Below are 14246 nucleotides of genomic sequence, written 5' to 3' on the forward strand. Positions count from 1 at the left end.
TCCTTAGGGACTAGAAAAGCGCTATACAAATACAGGCCATTTACCATTTACCATTCCTGAAGCATCCTCTCTTCTGGTTAAAAACTCTACTGTCCTCTTTCCTAGAGATCTCCATGCCTCCACGGGTATGTCATCTGGACCAGTCAATTTCCACTTTTTATATTCTTTATAGGTGCCCTCACTTCCTCCTTACTTGTAGCTCTCTTCACGACAACACAGACACAGGTCGGTTCTTTGAAACGGGCGTTTATTACTTGGGCCTTCTCTCCTCAGCTTCACCATCACCAGTACGCCGATACGCCATTACGCCGTGAGAACTGGTCACGAGCGAACAGTACAAACAATTAGCAACTTTACAGTACACATATTAAGTCCAAACACAAATAAAAAACATTTCTCAAATGACAAATACCTCGTTGGCTGCTTGTCCTGAAAAGAGGTCCTTAAGTCCTTGTATTGCCCTTTCTTTTAGTAAACTTTTAGCTTAAATCGCTTCATGAGAGACATCTGCTCCCTCGCAGTCCATGAAAAGTCTCGTGTGCTCTCGTTAAGGGTATTCTCACGAGACACTAGCTCTCACCTTACACATGTACATTTCAAATAAAGACATTTCAACGCAAACTATATATATTCATGAAATTATGTAACTTAACATTTTAACAGCATTTACACTCCCACCAAAATCACTCATTGACTTAAAATGAGAGATTTTCCTCAATGAAAATTATAAGGAAGTGATGTGTGAGTGTACATTTAAGTGTAGGTCATTTAGCTTTACGTGTGTTTTAGGTGGCCTCAAGTAATGTAACTACTTTGTGAACAGGCCTCTCAAGGAAAACTGATTTAGTGATTGGTTTTCCCTTATCAAAAGTAGTGTCACTGAGCAGAAGCTTTAGCTTTCGCACCTTGCCATCTGCGCTGGGCAGGGCTTCCACAACCCTTGCAAGCTTCCACTGGTTTCTTGGTGCACTGTCATCCTTTAATATTACAATGTCATCTGGTTGCAAGTTTCGTGACAGCTTCTGCCATTTCTGTCGTTGTTGGAGGTTTAGCAGGTATTCTCGTTTCCATCGTTGCCAAAATTCATTGGCCAAAAACTGTACTCTTCTCCACCTTTTGTGCAGATAGAGATCTTCTTTGCAGAATTGTCCAGGGGGTGGCAGAATTACAGATGATTTCATGGTTAGAATGTGGTTGGGAGTGAGGGGTTCCGGACCAGTAGGATCGTGAAGATGCTCGACACTTAGTGGCCTGCTGTTGATTATGGTCATTGTTTCATACAGAAACGTTCTTAGAGTTGTGGTGTCAAGTCTGCTGGCGGACTTGTCGAGCATAGCTATCAGGATGCTTCGGATTGTTCGAATCTGGCGTTCCCAAACTCCTCCCATATGACTAGCTGATGGGACATTCAGCACAAATTCACAACCAAGCGCCCTTGTACGGTCTTGATCCATTCCTTCAAGCAATTCAGAAAGCTCCTTTCTAGCACCAACAAAGTTTGTGCCTCTATCACATCTTAGCTGGCGCACGGGTCCTCGAATAGCTATGAATGATCGAAGTGCATTCATGAATGCGTCTGTTGTCAAATCGTCAAGGGTTTCTATGTGAACTGCTCTAGAACATAGGCAGGTGAATAACAATCCGTATCGTTTCAACTCTCTCCTTCCTTCCTTCACAATAAAGGGGCCAAAACAGTCAAGCCCACAATAAGTAAAGGGGGGAGATGTCTCAATTCTCTCTCCTGGTAGATTTGCCATTTGTTGAACCTCAGTTGTTCTTCTGTATCGTCTACATTTTACACACTTGTAAATGTGTGAGGAGACCACACTTCCACATCCTAGGACCCATATTCCGCTTGCGCGCAACTCGTTCATGGTCATGCCCCTTCCTTGATGGTGTATAAGCTCATGATGATGTTTGACCAGCAGAGCTGACACATGAGATTTTTTCGGAAGAATCGCAGGATGCTTTACATCATGGTGTAAGGCTGACTGAGACAGCCGTCCTCCCACCCTAAGAACATTGGTTTCGTCCAGGAAAGCATTCAGCTGGCGTAGCCTGTTGTGCCTGCTCAAAGTGTGTTCCTTCTTGCCTCTTATTTTCTTTATGTCTTCAGCGAAAGCGTCTTCTTGTACGAGTTTGATGATGAAGATCTCTGCTTCTCTTCGTTCTTCAAGATTAGTCGACTCATTAGTTCTCGACTGAAATCCCTTAAACTCTCTGACAAATCTCTTGAGCCTGGCAATGGCTCTCACCACTCTGGACCAGTCAGAAAATTTAGTTAAACGGTTTACCATTGGATTCTGTTCTCTTGCTTTAACTGCATGAACATGTGCTCTCCGAAGTTCAGGATCAGTAGCCTCAACTTCTCCCACCATTCCCACTTCATGTGGGAGATTTTGCTGCCAAAGGAAGTTGGGTCCTTTCAGCCAGCTAGATTCTTTCATTTGAACTGCAGTCAATCCTCTTGAGGCTCCATCAGCTGGGTTGTTTTCAGAGTTGACATGTCGCCATTGTTCAGGTTTTGTGCTAGATCTTATTCGCTGGATGCGGTTGGCCACGAATGTTTGGAACCTTTTAGCATCATTGTTCACATAGCCAAGGACCACCTTTGAGTCAGTCCAGTAATACTCTTGCACATTTTCAATCTCCAGCTCGCCTCTAATGATATCACCAATGCGGACTGAGGTCACAGCTGAAGATAACTCAAGCCTTGGGATGGTTGTTAGTTTGGTAGGGGCTACTCTTGCTTTCCCCAAGACAAGTGAACAACTTATCTGTCCTGTTTCACTCACCGCTCTAAGGTATGAGCATGCACCATACCCTTTGAAGCTTGCATCAGAAAAGTTGTGAAGCTCATATAGTGAGACTTCACCAAAGTTTGATGGAAGGTAGCTTCTTGGAATCTTTAGAACTGCCAAATGAGGCAGATCTTTGAGCCATGACTCCCATTGTGGCTGGATGTGCTCGGGGAGAGGTTCGTCCCAGCTTACCTTGTCTCTACACAGTGTTTGAAGAATCTGTTTGCCGATAAGTAGGAATGGAGCCACGAAACCTAGTGGATCATAGACTGAGGCAACAGTTGAGAGAACGCCTCTCCTTGTCAGTGGGTTTTCTTTTACCACCACCCTGAACTGAAATTCATCCGCCTCAACACACCACTGAACTCCAAGTGCTCGCTCGATATGAAGTTCTCCTAGAGCCATGTTTAGATCTTTGGTCTGAACATATTCTTGTGGTGGAATTGTTGCAATCACACTCTCATCGTTGGATACAAACTTATGTAGCCGTAGATTTCCTGTTTTGCACAGAGCTCTTGATTCCTTTACCAGGCGTATAGCTTCAGCAGTCGACCTTACACTTGTCAGGCCATCATCTACATAGAAGCTTCTTTGGATGAACTTAATGGCTTCTTTGCTGAACTTGCCTTGGCCTTGTGAAGCTAGGTATTTCAGTCCAAAGTTGGAGCAACCGGGGGATGAAGCTGCCCCAAAGAGGTGTACCTTCATCCTGTACACTGAGGGTTCAGAATCCAAATCACCTCCATCCCACCAGAGGAACCTGAGATAATCTTGATGTTCCCTTGCAACGTGGAACTGGTGAAACATTTTTTCGATGTCGCACATTATGGCTATAGGACCCTTTCTAAATCGACACAACACACCAACTAATGTGTTAGTCAGGTCTGGACCTGTCAAGAGATGGTCATTTAGAGAGGTTTCTTGGTAGCGTGCCGAACAATCGAAAACCACACGGATCTTCCCGGGCTTGTGGGGATGGTAGACACCATGGTGCGGTATGTACCATGCTGGCTGGTTGTCTAATTCAGACTGTGGCACCTTCTCAGCATCTCTTCTACTTATGATTTCATTCATGAAATTGACATAGTCCGTGTAATATTGTTCATTTCTCCTCAGTCGACGCTCTAATGAGCTGAGCCTGTGAACTGCACACTGTTTATTGTCTGGAAGATTAGGTTTGTCTGTCTTGAAAGGAAGCGGAAGTTCATAGTGGCCATCTTCCTTCTGTCTTATTCCAGCTTTCACTTTAGACAGAAAGAGGAGGTCCTCCTGAGAAACTGGATTATCATCTGTTGAGTGATCTGTGAAATCTGATTCAAAAGTCTTAATTATGTCAAGTGGGTTGATCTCTTTGACTTGAGTCCTGCACGCAAAGTGCACTTCCTTCTTTAGCTGAACTGATGGATGCACAGTTGGTGTCACTTGTCGTACTATGATTCTATGACTGAATCCTATTGGATCGCTGTTGTCGCTTGCTGAATGTGAGCAACCAACAATGCTCCAGCCCAGATCAGTCCGCTGCGCATATGGATGATTTTCGTCACCAGACAGGATCTCTCTTGGGAGGAGGGCTCGTTGACAGTTGTAGCCTATAAGAAGGCCTACTTCGCAATCCAACTGTGGTGGAATCTTTTCTGACAGTTGCTCTAGATGTGGCCATTTTAGAGCTGTTTCAGAGGTAGGAATGTGCAGCCTGTTTACTGGAATAAATTCTCTTGTGAAAACAGGTGGTAGTGGAATCCTTTTCTCTGAGTTGTATCCTCTCACTTGTAGACCTGTCATTTTCTGACATGGAATAACTGTCGACTTGGCAGACATTGTGGACAGTCGCAGACTGACATTCTCTCTGTTTGTGTTCAGGCCTTGAGCTACTTCATCTAGTATGAAGGTGGTATCACTCTGTGTGTCTAAGAGTGCATAAACTAGCAGTTCTTGATCTGGCTGCTTAATAGATGACACCCAGACTGGCAAGATAGAAGATGTTCGTGTGCTTAGACCCTCTTGAATAACTCTGTTGGAAGTGGCTGTTGCGGTCCTTTCTGTGGTGTCTGCCTTGTCCTTTGAAATTTCACTTGCATTTAGGTGGATTGGCCTTTGACGTTCCTTGAACTTATCGTCATGCAAACATGTTGGGTGTCTCTTTTGGCATTTCTCACACGTGCTTTTGTTATCACATTTTCTTGAGTGATGACCGGTCTTCAAACATCCAAAGCAAAGCTTCTCTGTGTGTACAAACTTAACACGATCCTGAACTGTCTTTTCTGTGAAACTTCGGCATTTGTCTAGGATGTGTCCTGTCCTTTTGCAGAAAACACATGATGTAATACTGCTCTGTGTTGTAGTTGTGGTCAGAGTCTTTGCTTGAACTATTTGGCTTCGTAGATGCCTTGGTTTCTCGCTTTCAACACTCTTAAGTGCTTGTATTGAGGAAATTGGATCGCAAGCAAGATCTGCTTCCTTTGATAGGAAGTCAACAAACACCTTGAATGGTGGGTACTCAGCTTTCACTTGTCTGACTTCCATCACTTTGCGATTCCAGCTGGAAACCAACCAATCTGGCAATTTCAGCAGAATCCTCTGACTCTCAACGCAGTCATTCAAGACCTCCAGCATCTTGACATGAGACATGGCAGCCTCACAGCTCTTGAGAAAGTCTGCAAATTCTCTTAGCTCGCAAGCATCCTTAGAACCTATCTTTGGCCATGCATGCAGCTTGTCTCTGAGTGACTTCCCAATTAGGAATGGGTCTCCGAAACGTTTCTCTAAAAGCTTCCAGGCTGAGTCATATGCTGCTTCTGTGCCCAATAGAAGAAATCCTTCCACGGCCTTCTTTGCTGTGCCACCTAAGTACTTTCTTAGGTAATACAGTTTTTCATTCTTTGGGATGTTCTTCCTTTCTATTAATGTTTCAAAGGACAGTTGCCAGTCTTTGAACTTCAAGGGATCTCCTGTAAACACCCCAGGCTCTGGTGTTGGGAGCCGGTTTGCACTCATAGCTTCTACTAGTGCATTGACTAGATCTAAGCTATTCTGCTCTTGAGGCCTCAACACTGAGGCTGGAGGAGACTGAGGTAGCTGTTGTGGACAAGGAGCTTGACTTGTGACTGCTAGGGATTGAGGAATAAATGGGGGACTTGATGCATTGAGAGAATGGGTTGTGACTGGAAGTACTGTGGAGTCAGCGACTCTAAGCTCTGGCAGTACTTCACTACCATACGACAAATCAGTTGCTTCTATGTTTTCTTCAGCTTCATCATAGACCCTCACTCGAGCTCTAGCAGCATTTAGCTTCTTTACTTCTTCTAGGCGTGCAAGTTTTCTACGTTTATCTTGGATTGCTTGCTGTCTGGCTAGGTTCTCAGCCTCTAACATTTGAAGTTCTGTTTCTTCCCTTTCTTGCTCCTCCAACACTGCCAAGACTTCCTGAGTTGCAGCAGCTTCAGCTACAGCCTCTATTCTTTTGACAGAGTGGCTGCTAGAGTGGGTAGAACTACATCCTTGACGAGACAGTGGTCTAGAAACAGAACCTGTTGAGCCTAGAACAGATCCAGCATCAGGCCAAGACTCTTCATCTTTATCTGCTTCATGACCTTTAAGCTGTCTCTCTGCTCTTTGAATAATAAATTCTGAGAATGACATGCATGTATCAACCCTGCGCCGCAGGTCTGGTTCAGGGGTTTGCGCTTGACGCAGCTCCTCATAAACCACCTTTACATCAGAACAGGTGCTTTTGATGTTCTCAATAAGCTCAGTTAACTCATCCTTAGAAGCATCACCACTTAATAACTCTTTGCCTATTCGTGCATGACACCTCCACTTCTCATAGATGATTTTGTATTTGCGTTGAATGTGCTTCAGTCTCTCATCTTGGTATGCTCTTCCCCTTTCTGTTAGGGTACGCGCCCTCTCACTTCTTCGAAGCCCCTCTAGTTCTGCTGCAGATTCAGTGACAGTAGCTTCAGCTTGAGCGGATTGTTCAGCATCTTTATGGCAGGTCTCTCTGCTTATGTTAGACATGTTGAGATTATAGCAGTGTGATTGTGCAGCTATTAAACTTCAACTAGATTTCTTCTGGACTATGTGTAAGTGAAAGTTGCAATAAACTTAATTTGAATTAAGGTTCATAAATGTATGTATGAGTCTTCCAACACACTGTTGACTTCAATACTGAACTTAAGTTTCAAACAGACAAGAACAACAAAAATCACCTTATCACAAATATACAATAACAGTGTAAATGTACTTAGAAATACCTTAAATCCTTATCATTTACATTACTAAAGGTTTTCAAGTTTTCACATCAGTATAGTACCCCTTTAAAATTCACATAAGGTGCCCTTTAAACTCAGCAGATTTTGTATAACTCAAAATTACTCATAACCTGTGAGCTTGTTAAATATTTACTTGTTTGTTCTATAAACCTTGTGATGTACAACAACTATAAATGCAAACACATTGGATTAATCTCTACATTAAGCAAGCAAGAATAACAGATGAGTCCCTTAGTTGCAATTTTCACATTTAACCACTTCTCACACCACCTTAACTTCACTTTGTGGTAGAGCTTCTCCTGATCTTAAACGTGAAAATTAGCGCTTTAACTCAGTCTAACCACCGTTGCTTGTTAATGCTGTGCCGATATGCGTTATGCACTCTGCTTATCTGACGTGATGCACCGGATCCGCGTCGTTTCGTCATCCGCGGCGATCCTGTCCTCTCCTACCCGTGTTGAGCAGGCGAGTTCTCACTGTAGCTCTCTTCACGACAACACAGACACAGGTCGGTTCTTTGAAACGGGCGTTTATTACTTGGGCCTTCTCTCCTCAGCTTCACCATCACCAGTACGCCGATACGCCATTACGCCATTACGCCGTGAGAACTGGTCACGAGCGAACAGTACAAACAATTAGCAACTTTACAGTACACATATTAAGTCCAAACACAAATAAAAAACATTTCTCAAATGACAAATACCTCGTTGGCTGCTTGTCCTGAAAAGAGGTCCTTAAGTCCTTGTATTGCCCTTTCTTTTAGTAAACTTTTAGCTTAAATCGCTTCATGAGAGACATCTGCTCCCTCGCAGTCCATGAAAAGTCTCGTGTGCTCTCGTTAAGGGTATTCTCACGAGACACTAGCTCTCACCTTACACATGTACATTTCAAATAAAGACATTTCAACGCAAACTATATATATTCATGAAATTATGTAACTTAACATTTTAACAGCATTTACATTACTAATACTACACTTTATTATTCACTAACTTTCCTCCATCCATCCCTTTCTCTCTTGCTCTCTGTCTCTCTCTCATTTTATTCATTAACTAGCTTCTCAAAGTGCTCCTTCTATCATCTTTTGTACTTTTCCAGCTCTATCCTTAATCACCCTAACCTGCTGCACATGCTTTCCAGCTCAATTGAAAAAGGCATCTCTGAGTGAGTTTTGCTAATTGAACAACGTTATAGAAACCGGTAGGGCTTGTGTTGTTGGTGGTATTTATAACAGGAAGCACAAAATGTACACCACTTCAACTTCTCACCAGTAACAACAGCATCACAACGTAAAACCCCCTTTACCCTTGACCCATTGCCAAACCAGTAGTTAAATGTTAATGGATATCAGAGAAACAACAGAATAAGACAGTGATTGCTTGCTGCAGCATAAAAATAGTCAAATCATTCTATTGGAAACAGGAAATGTGAACAACAGCAAAAAGTTTATTCATTATTAAATCATTTTTTTCTCCAATCCTGCACTTTCTGAGTAAATAAACTTGAACAATAAGAAAGCAGTCTTGTGCAGACAGCTAGATGAATAAAAAAGAGATGGGCAACTAAAAAAGTAGTACTTAAAGTACTTTTGAGTAGACTTAACTTTATTTATGAGGATTCTTGTCACAGGTTTCACTTCCCATTTAAAGAATTCAATAGTTACTCCTTAGCAGTCTTGGTTTTCTATTTGCTGCAAACGTTTCTCCGCACTCGTGCAGTTTATTATGGTTGTAGTTTTTCTTAAAGTTAAAGATGTCTTTAACAGTGTGCTGCAAAACAGTATCCAGGTAAGAGCCGCTGGGATGAAGCACATCTTAAAGACAGAGATACTGTAACAACGAAGCTCCAACTTTCAAAGGAACAACTAAAAAGGGTTCAGGCTGTAGTGCAAATGATAAAATTGATGTTGAGACAGCGATAACCCTGGAGACTAAGAAGTCATTGAATTTGGAGCAGCAAGATGTCAGACCTTGTGAGCAAGAGCACTCTGTTTGAAGGTAAAATCCTCCGTTCGCTATCATACTCAGGTTTGTTGTTGGCTTTTCTTCTAGTATGAGGGAACAGAGACCGATCACCAATTTTTATGCGGGTTATAGTTCTGTTTATTACAACATGCAGCATGTCCATACACAGAGCAGCGGTACTTACCATATACCATATCAACTGCATAGTCAGCAGTTTTGGATTGCTTTGTGACTCTGAGTCATATTTGCTTTAGAAACATTTGATACATATTTTGTTTTTTCACAGTTAGAAACAATTCACAGGGGTTTGAAAAGCATAATAGAGCAATTTAAATATATTCATAAGATGTAACCTCTTTCAGCAATGCTTATCTAATTTCATTATGCTAAACTGTTCTGTTTTGCTGTTGCCAGCTACACCTCTGGGGCTCAGTCACATCCACATTCTGCTGATAATACCAAGGGCTTGTATTATTATTCCTGCTCCTCCTGCATTGTGCTAGCAGTATTACGAGCTTGGTTTCATATCCTGTCACTGAGGGCGGCAGCTGACTTCACTGGCTTGCTTGCAGCCCCTATTCTCCGTCAACTTCCAAAGACGATGCTGAGCATGTGGGCTGGGAGCCTTATTCCACCTCCAGCAACCTGCCAACAGTAAAATCAACCTCCTTGTATTTTCTGGTTTGGAAGGAAACCTTGGCCATCGGCTGCAGCTGAGGAGTTCTCTCTCACTCTTGCTCTACTTGTGTCCTAAGGGGACAGATGGGCTCAGAAGAGTAGAAAATAGAGACTAAGGGAATAATTGATATCAAGGAAATAAATGTCAGTGTTATACTGAGCTGAATATTTAATGCAAAACACTTGGTTAAGAAATTAGTGTTTGCATGCTTTTGATTATTGAAATTGAAAACATAAATTCACTAGGTATCTAATTAGCTTTTGAAACGGTCTGACTAATTAGGTTTGCTGGTCTGTCAGTTTCCCCTTAGGCCACCTCCTGTTGCACTGATGCTCCTTTGGTTCATGTTAGACTTCATCTTCTACATTGTAGCCTTCTATTTATTTTTAAAGTTTCAGCTACGATACAGTATTTATCTATAAAACTGATTTATTTATTTTTTTATGAGAGCTGGATACTTTGCAACATTCTTAGTCCAAACAGCTTTAAAAGAAAAATGTAAACACCCAAAAGAATTCAGTGTGGACGTCAACATTGGGATCATAACTCCTTCATAGCGAATAAATATAGTAGAGCTGTACATTTCAGATTTTCATAAATACTTGATGTAATGGAGAATATCACTGATGAAGTTGACCTCCATGACAATGCATGGGAGAATGATTGTCATGGTCTGGTTGGGCACCTGCAGGTCTCAGACAGCGGCTCCTCCTCCTTTAGGCGGAGTCCGGTTGCCCCTCCCTGGCTGACCACCTGTGAGCAATCGTGCCAGCGGTATATCAGACCTGCGCTCTCAACCATTCATCGCCTGAGTATCTGCTATCCCCATGGTAGTTCAGTGGAGCATCATAAACCTTGTCCTGACGCCGTGTGATGACTCACCTGTTTTTTCTTGTCCTCAGAGATAGCACCCGGAGTGGAGATCTCGTTCCCCTCCCTCCCGTCCTCCTGGACCTGGGCCGCCTGCTGCTTACACAACGTGGCCTGCCGGCCCACCGCTCACCTGCCTGCCTCCCCACACCTCGACCGCTTCCGGGCTTTCCGCTCCACCTGTCCCCTCCATCTGAAACCAAGTAAGGCAATTCAATTCAATGGTGGAGGATTGTTGGTTGTCTGCTGGATCCCTCTGATCGTGATAAGAGGGATCGTGATCTCCTCTTATTCCAGTGTTTCTACCTCCCCGCTGCCCCCGCTGTTCAGCCGTCTCCTAGAGGTGTCTAGGTCACCCTCATTATTCACCGACGAATCCTACGCGCCACTAGTGTGGTGGCGTCGCTTTGTTTTTTACCTTTGTTTACCTGTGGGCGGAAATAAATCATTTGTTCTCTGTCACCTCGCTTCCGGGTTGGTTTCTGCACCTGTGTCCATCCCTGTTCCCTCGTGCCGCTGAGCCGTGACAATGATAAGGCGACTCTAGTCATCTCCAACCTCAAGAGGTCTGCAGGATAAGATCAGATCGATGATACCTAATGAATCCACATCCAATTACACAGCTCTATTTTATTCATTTATTGAACAGGAACCAGTTACACATCCAAAATATAAGTGTGTGGCTGTGGAGTGCAGTAAGAGGGTGTATGCCATGTGATGGAGTGATGGTGTGGTTTCTGTTAAAGAAGCTTCACTAACTCAGTAAATCTATGCCAACTGTCCCCGCAAGTAGCTCCGACAAAACTCTTTGCGCCAAAGCCTGTACCTGATTAACAGATGGAATCATGTCATCTGATTTGTGCAGAGAATGCTTTGAATCAATGGTGATTGGCCAACCAGCTGCTGTATGCTTATTTATTTTCTCTATAGATGTGGCTACATTATGACTACAGATAACTGGCTGGCCTTTCGTAGAGATGACCCCAACTTTGCGTAGCAAAGGTGCAATTCACTTAATTTGGTCAGCCAGTAGGCTGGAAAAAAAAATCGGTGGGAGTGCTGGAAGTCTGATGAGGCTCCTGGAGTTCAGAGTTGCCACCTTTAAAGTAGGTACCTTGATCAGATTATAATTCGAATGGCTTTCTGCATCTTGCGATGAAACAGTCCCATCAGGAATGAGTCATTGTCCATGCTGGCGAGCATGGACAATGACAGTGCTTGGGAATGACTGGCTGGCTGCACCACTGCTTCCAGAGGAGTGCTAGCTCCGCTTGCCTGTAGTCCTCTGTCATGGGTGTCAAATCAGCAGCTGCCCTATAGATGGCTAGAACGTAAGCTTTCAGTAAGTCCTGGAAGGAACTGAAAGCACCGGGATCAGGTAGCTGTGGATCGGGGATTATGGTGATCCGTCCACAGAAGATGACCTTGCATAGCACTGATGGATCACGATGGGAACTGGCTAATAATGTCAGACAAAACCACCAGATTACACGTTTCCAGGTAGCCCTCCACACTCTGTTTCCAAGTGGTAAAGCAACTCCATCTGGCATGCACACACCTGCAGTCAGAGTGAGAATTTATAAGTGACCTGCATTTAACTTTATGTGATTTCAAAATGTAAAACACCTTACAACCTTTATTATATTTACATACTGTGCGAGTAATACTGGATATTTATGACTACTCAGAGGAGGATGTGTGTTTAAGTTGCTGTGCTCACTGGAAACTATTGCTGGGTGCAAACAAACTAGCTAATTGAAGGGAAAGGAATGATTAGTGATAGTTGCAGGGGTGGAGGAAAGGTAAAGAGTGCTCCACAATGACAGCCATCAAAGTCTCTCCCACTGGCCTGACACTGCACTGCTAACAAACAGGGTGTCATTGTAATAATAGGTGCTGAGTGGATAACCTTTGATCCTGCTGAATTAGTGATAAGGCTTACTGAGTGAGCATATACCTGCCTGTGATGGAGGACTGTGCCTCCCACAGCCACTCACTCCAGTAACTGGATGCATCAGGAAGGGTGAGAACAGAAGGTGATAAATGTGTTGGGGGAAACTTTTTCAAACAGAAATAACACTAAAGATGACTTTTTTTACATAAATTAGGGGGACTCCTGCCATTATTCCACAGCACAGAGGCCAAAATTATGCACAAACCCAATTTACCAGTGGCGTGTACCGTACTGTCTGAGATTATTTTTTTTAAAATGCCATCACATCATGGAAAGCAAGATGAAAGTTAAGTTAAATTATTGTTGGCTGAAATTACCTGCTGCACAAGACACTAAAACCATAATCTGTTTTGTACGACATCAAATTCAAAGTTTCATTACCTTCTCAAGACGTTTGAAAGAAACAATTTGACAGAGAAATTAAACTAATTTAGCTGTCAGTGTGCCGCGGCACCCGTGGCACAAAGTCAAACCCTCAAGGCCGCCCAGCTCATGGCAAACTCTTGGAAGCGTGCTTATCCCCAATGTGAGGCGCATGACTCACTACTGATGTGTTGTGACATTTCAGCCCATTCTAGTGAGCCTCACTGTACAGGTATGGAGATAAAGAAAGTAAGGAGTGAAAGTTTGTACAGAGAAAAACTAACAAACACACAAAAAAATGATGAAGTAACAAAGGAATAGTGAAAAAAGGAAGCAGAACTAAAGAGGGTGACAGATAAAAGAAAAAAGATGGAAAATGAAATAGGGCTGTGACCTTTTCACTCTTTCTCCATCTGTTAGTCAAATGTCAGCTGTGACAGGAGAGAGCAGTGTGTTATTAGCAGTGTGTATTAGCAGTGTGATAAACAATACGTTGAACCTTGAATCCTATTCTCCTTCTTCAGAGGCTTTTCTTCTAACTAAAATGACTAGAACATCCTGTATAATAATCATGACATGTCATCGCTTAAGTGTTGTTAGATCTGCAGGGCTACAGCTCTGAATATTTTATGAATAGCCTCAAATCTCAAAAATGACAAAAAATCACTAAAGAATAGCCTATGGTCTGTCACGCCAGCTATGCATTAAAGCCCCCAAAATAATACATCTTTGATCAAAAGGAAAAACTTGGATGGGTGAAGGTGGAGGTGGATCATTAAAGCAGGAGATCTTACTGTAAGGACTTTGATTGTACTTCACAGAACTTGGCATGCATGCATTTTATGTGAGAGCACTAGTTGGAGGGTTTTTCATTGTTGGCATCTGGTGGGAAGGCTACCGACGGTGGAAGAAGAGCTATCTTCTGTTGCATTAGTAGCTGATGAGCCAGGATGAGAGAACTGTCACTGGCTCTGCTTCAAGCTGCTGGTGATGAAAAGGGCTCTACAGCTGATTAGCATACCTCAGTGGTTTTTAATATTGACGCACAAGGAAGCACGTTTATGAAAACCAGTGTATCCAGTGAATACCTTTACATATCATTGTAGTTTAAATATTAAAAGTTGCATAGATTGTGATAAATGAGTGTCCAAAAGCATCTGTTTTGAATACCCTTTGAGCCTGACAGTACTCACTGTGATATTAATAAGAAAGCAGGATGGCATTGCTTCGCCTTTGTAGATTTCAACTCAGAAGTCTTCAAGTGATAATTAGTTTTTGTATCTCTTTTCTTTTGCTTGAAAATACCGTTCTTGAGGTTTGGATTCTTTTGCCAGAGCGTGTCTA

The 14246-nt window shown here is 42.9% G+C and overlaps 1 protein-coding gene across 1 annotated transcript; it reads right to left on the reverse strand.

Moving 5' to 3' along the window:
* Positions 1-230: 230 nt before the first annotated feature.
* Positions 231-8025, reverse strand: LOC146686444 (uncharacterized). The gene has a single exon (XM_085441904.1). It carries the CDS (start codon positions 6816-6818, stop codon positions 786-788), a length of 6033 nt encoding a protein of 2010 aa, XP_085298030.1. The 5' UTR covers positions 6819-8025; the 3' UTR covers positions 231-785.
* Positions 8026-14246: the final 6221 nt, after the last annotated feature.

The sequence above is a fragment of the Copadichromis virginalis genome, linkage group LG19, assembly GCF_057382275.1.
Source record: "Copadichromis virginalis isolate Kocher_CV1m ecotype Utaka linkage group LG19, C_Virginalis_male_GT1.1, whole genome shotgun sequence".
Classification (NCBI taxonomy): Eukaryota; Metazoa; Chordata; class Actinopteri; order Cichliformes; family Cichlidae; genus Copadichromis; species Copadichromis virginalis.

Bases quoted from the DNA above. Each gene is read 5' to 3' on its own strand.
- LOC146686444 (XM_085441904.1), bottom strand. From the start codon at position 6,818: ATGTCTAACATAAGCAGAGAGACCTGCCATAAAGATGCTGAACAATCC.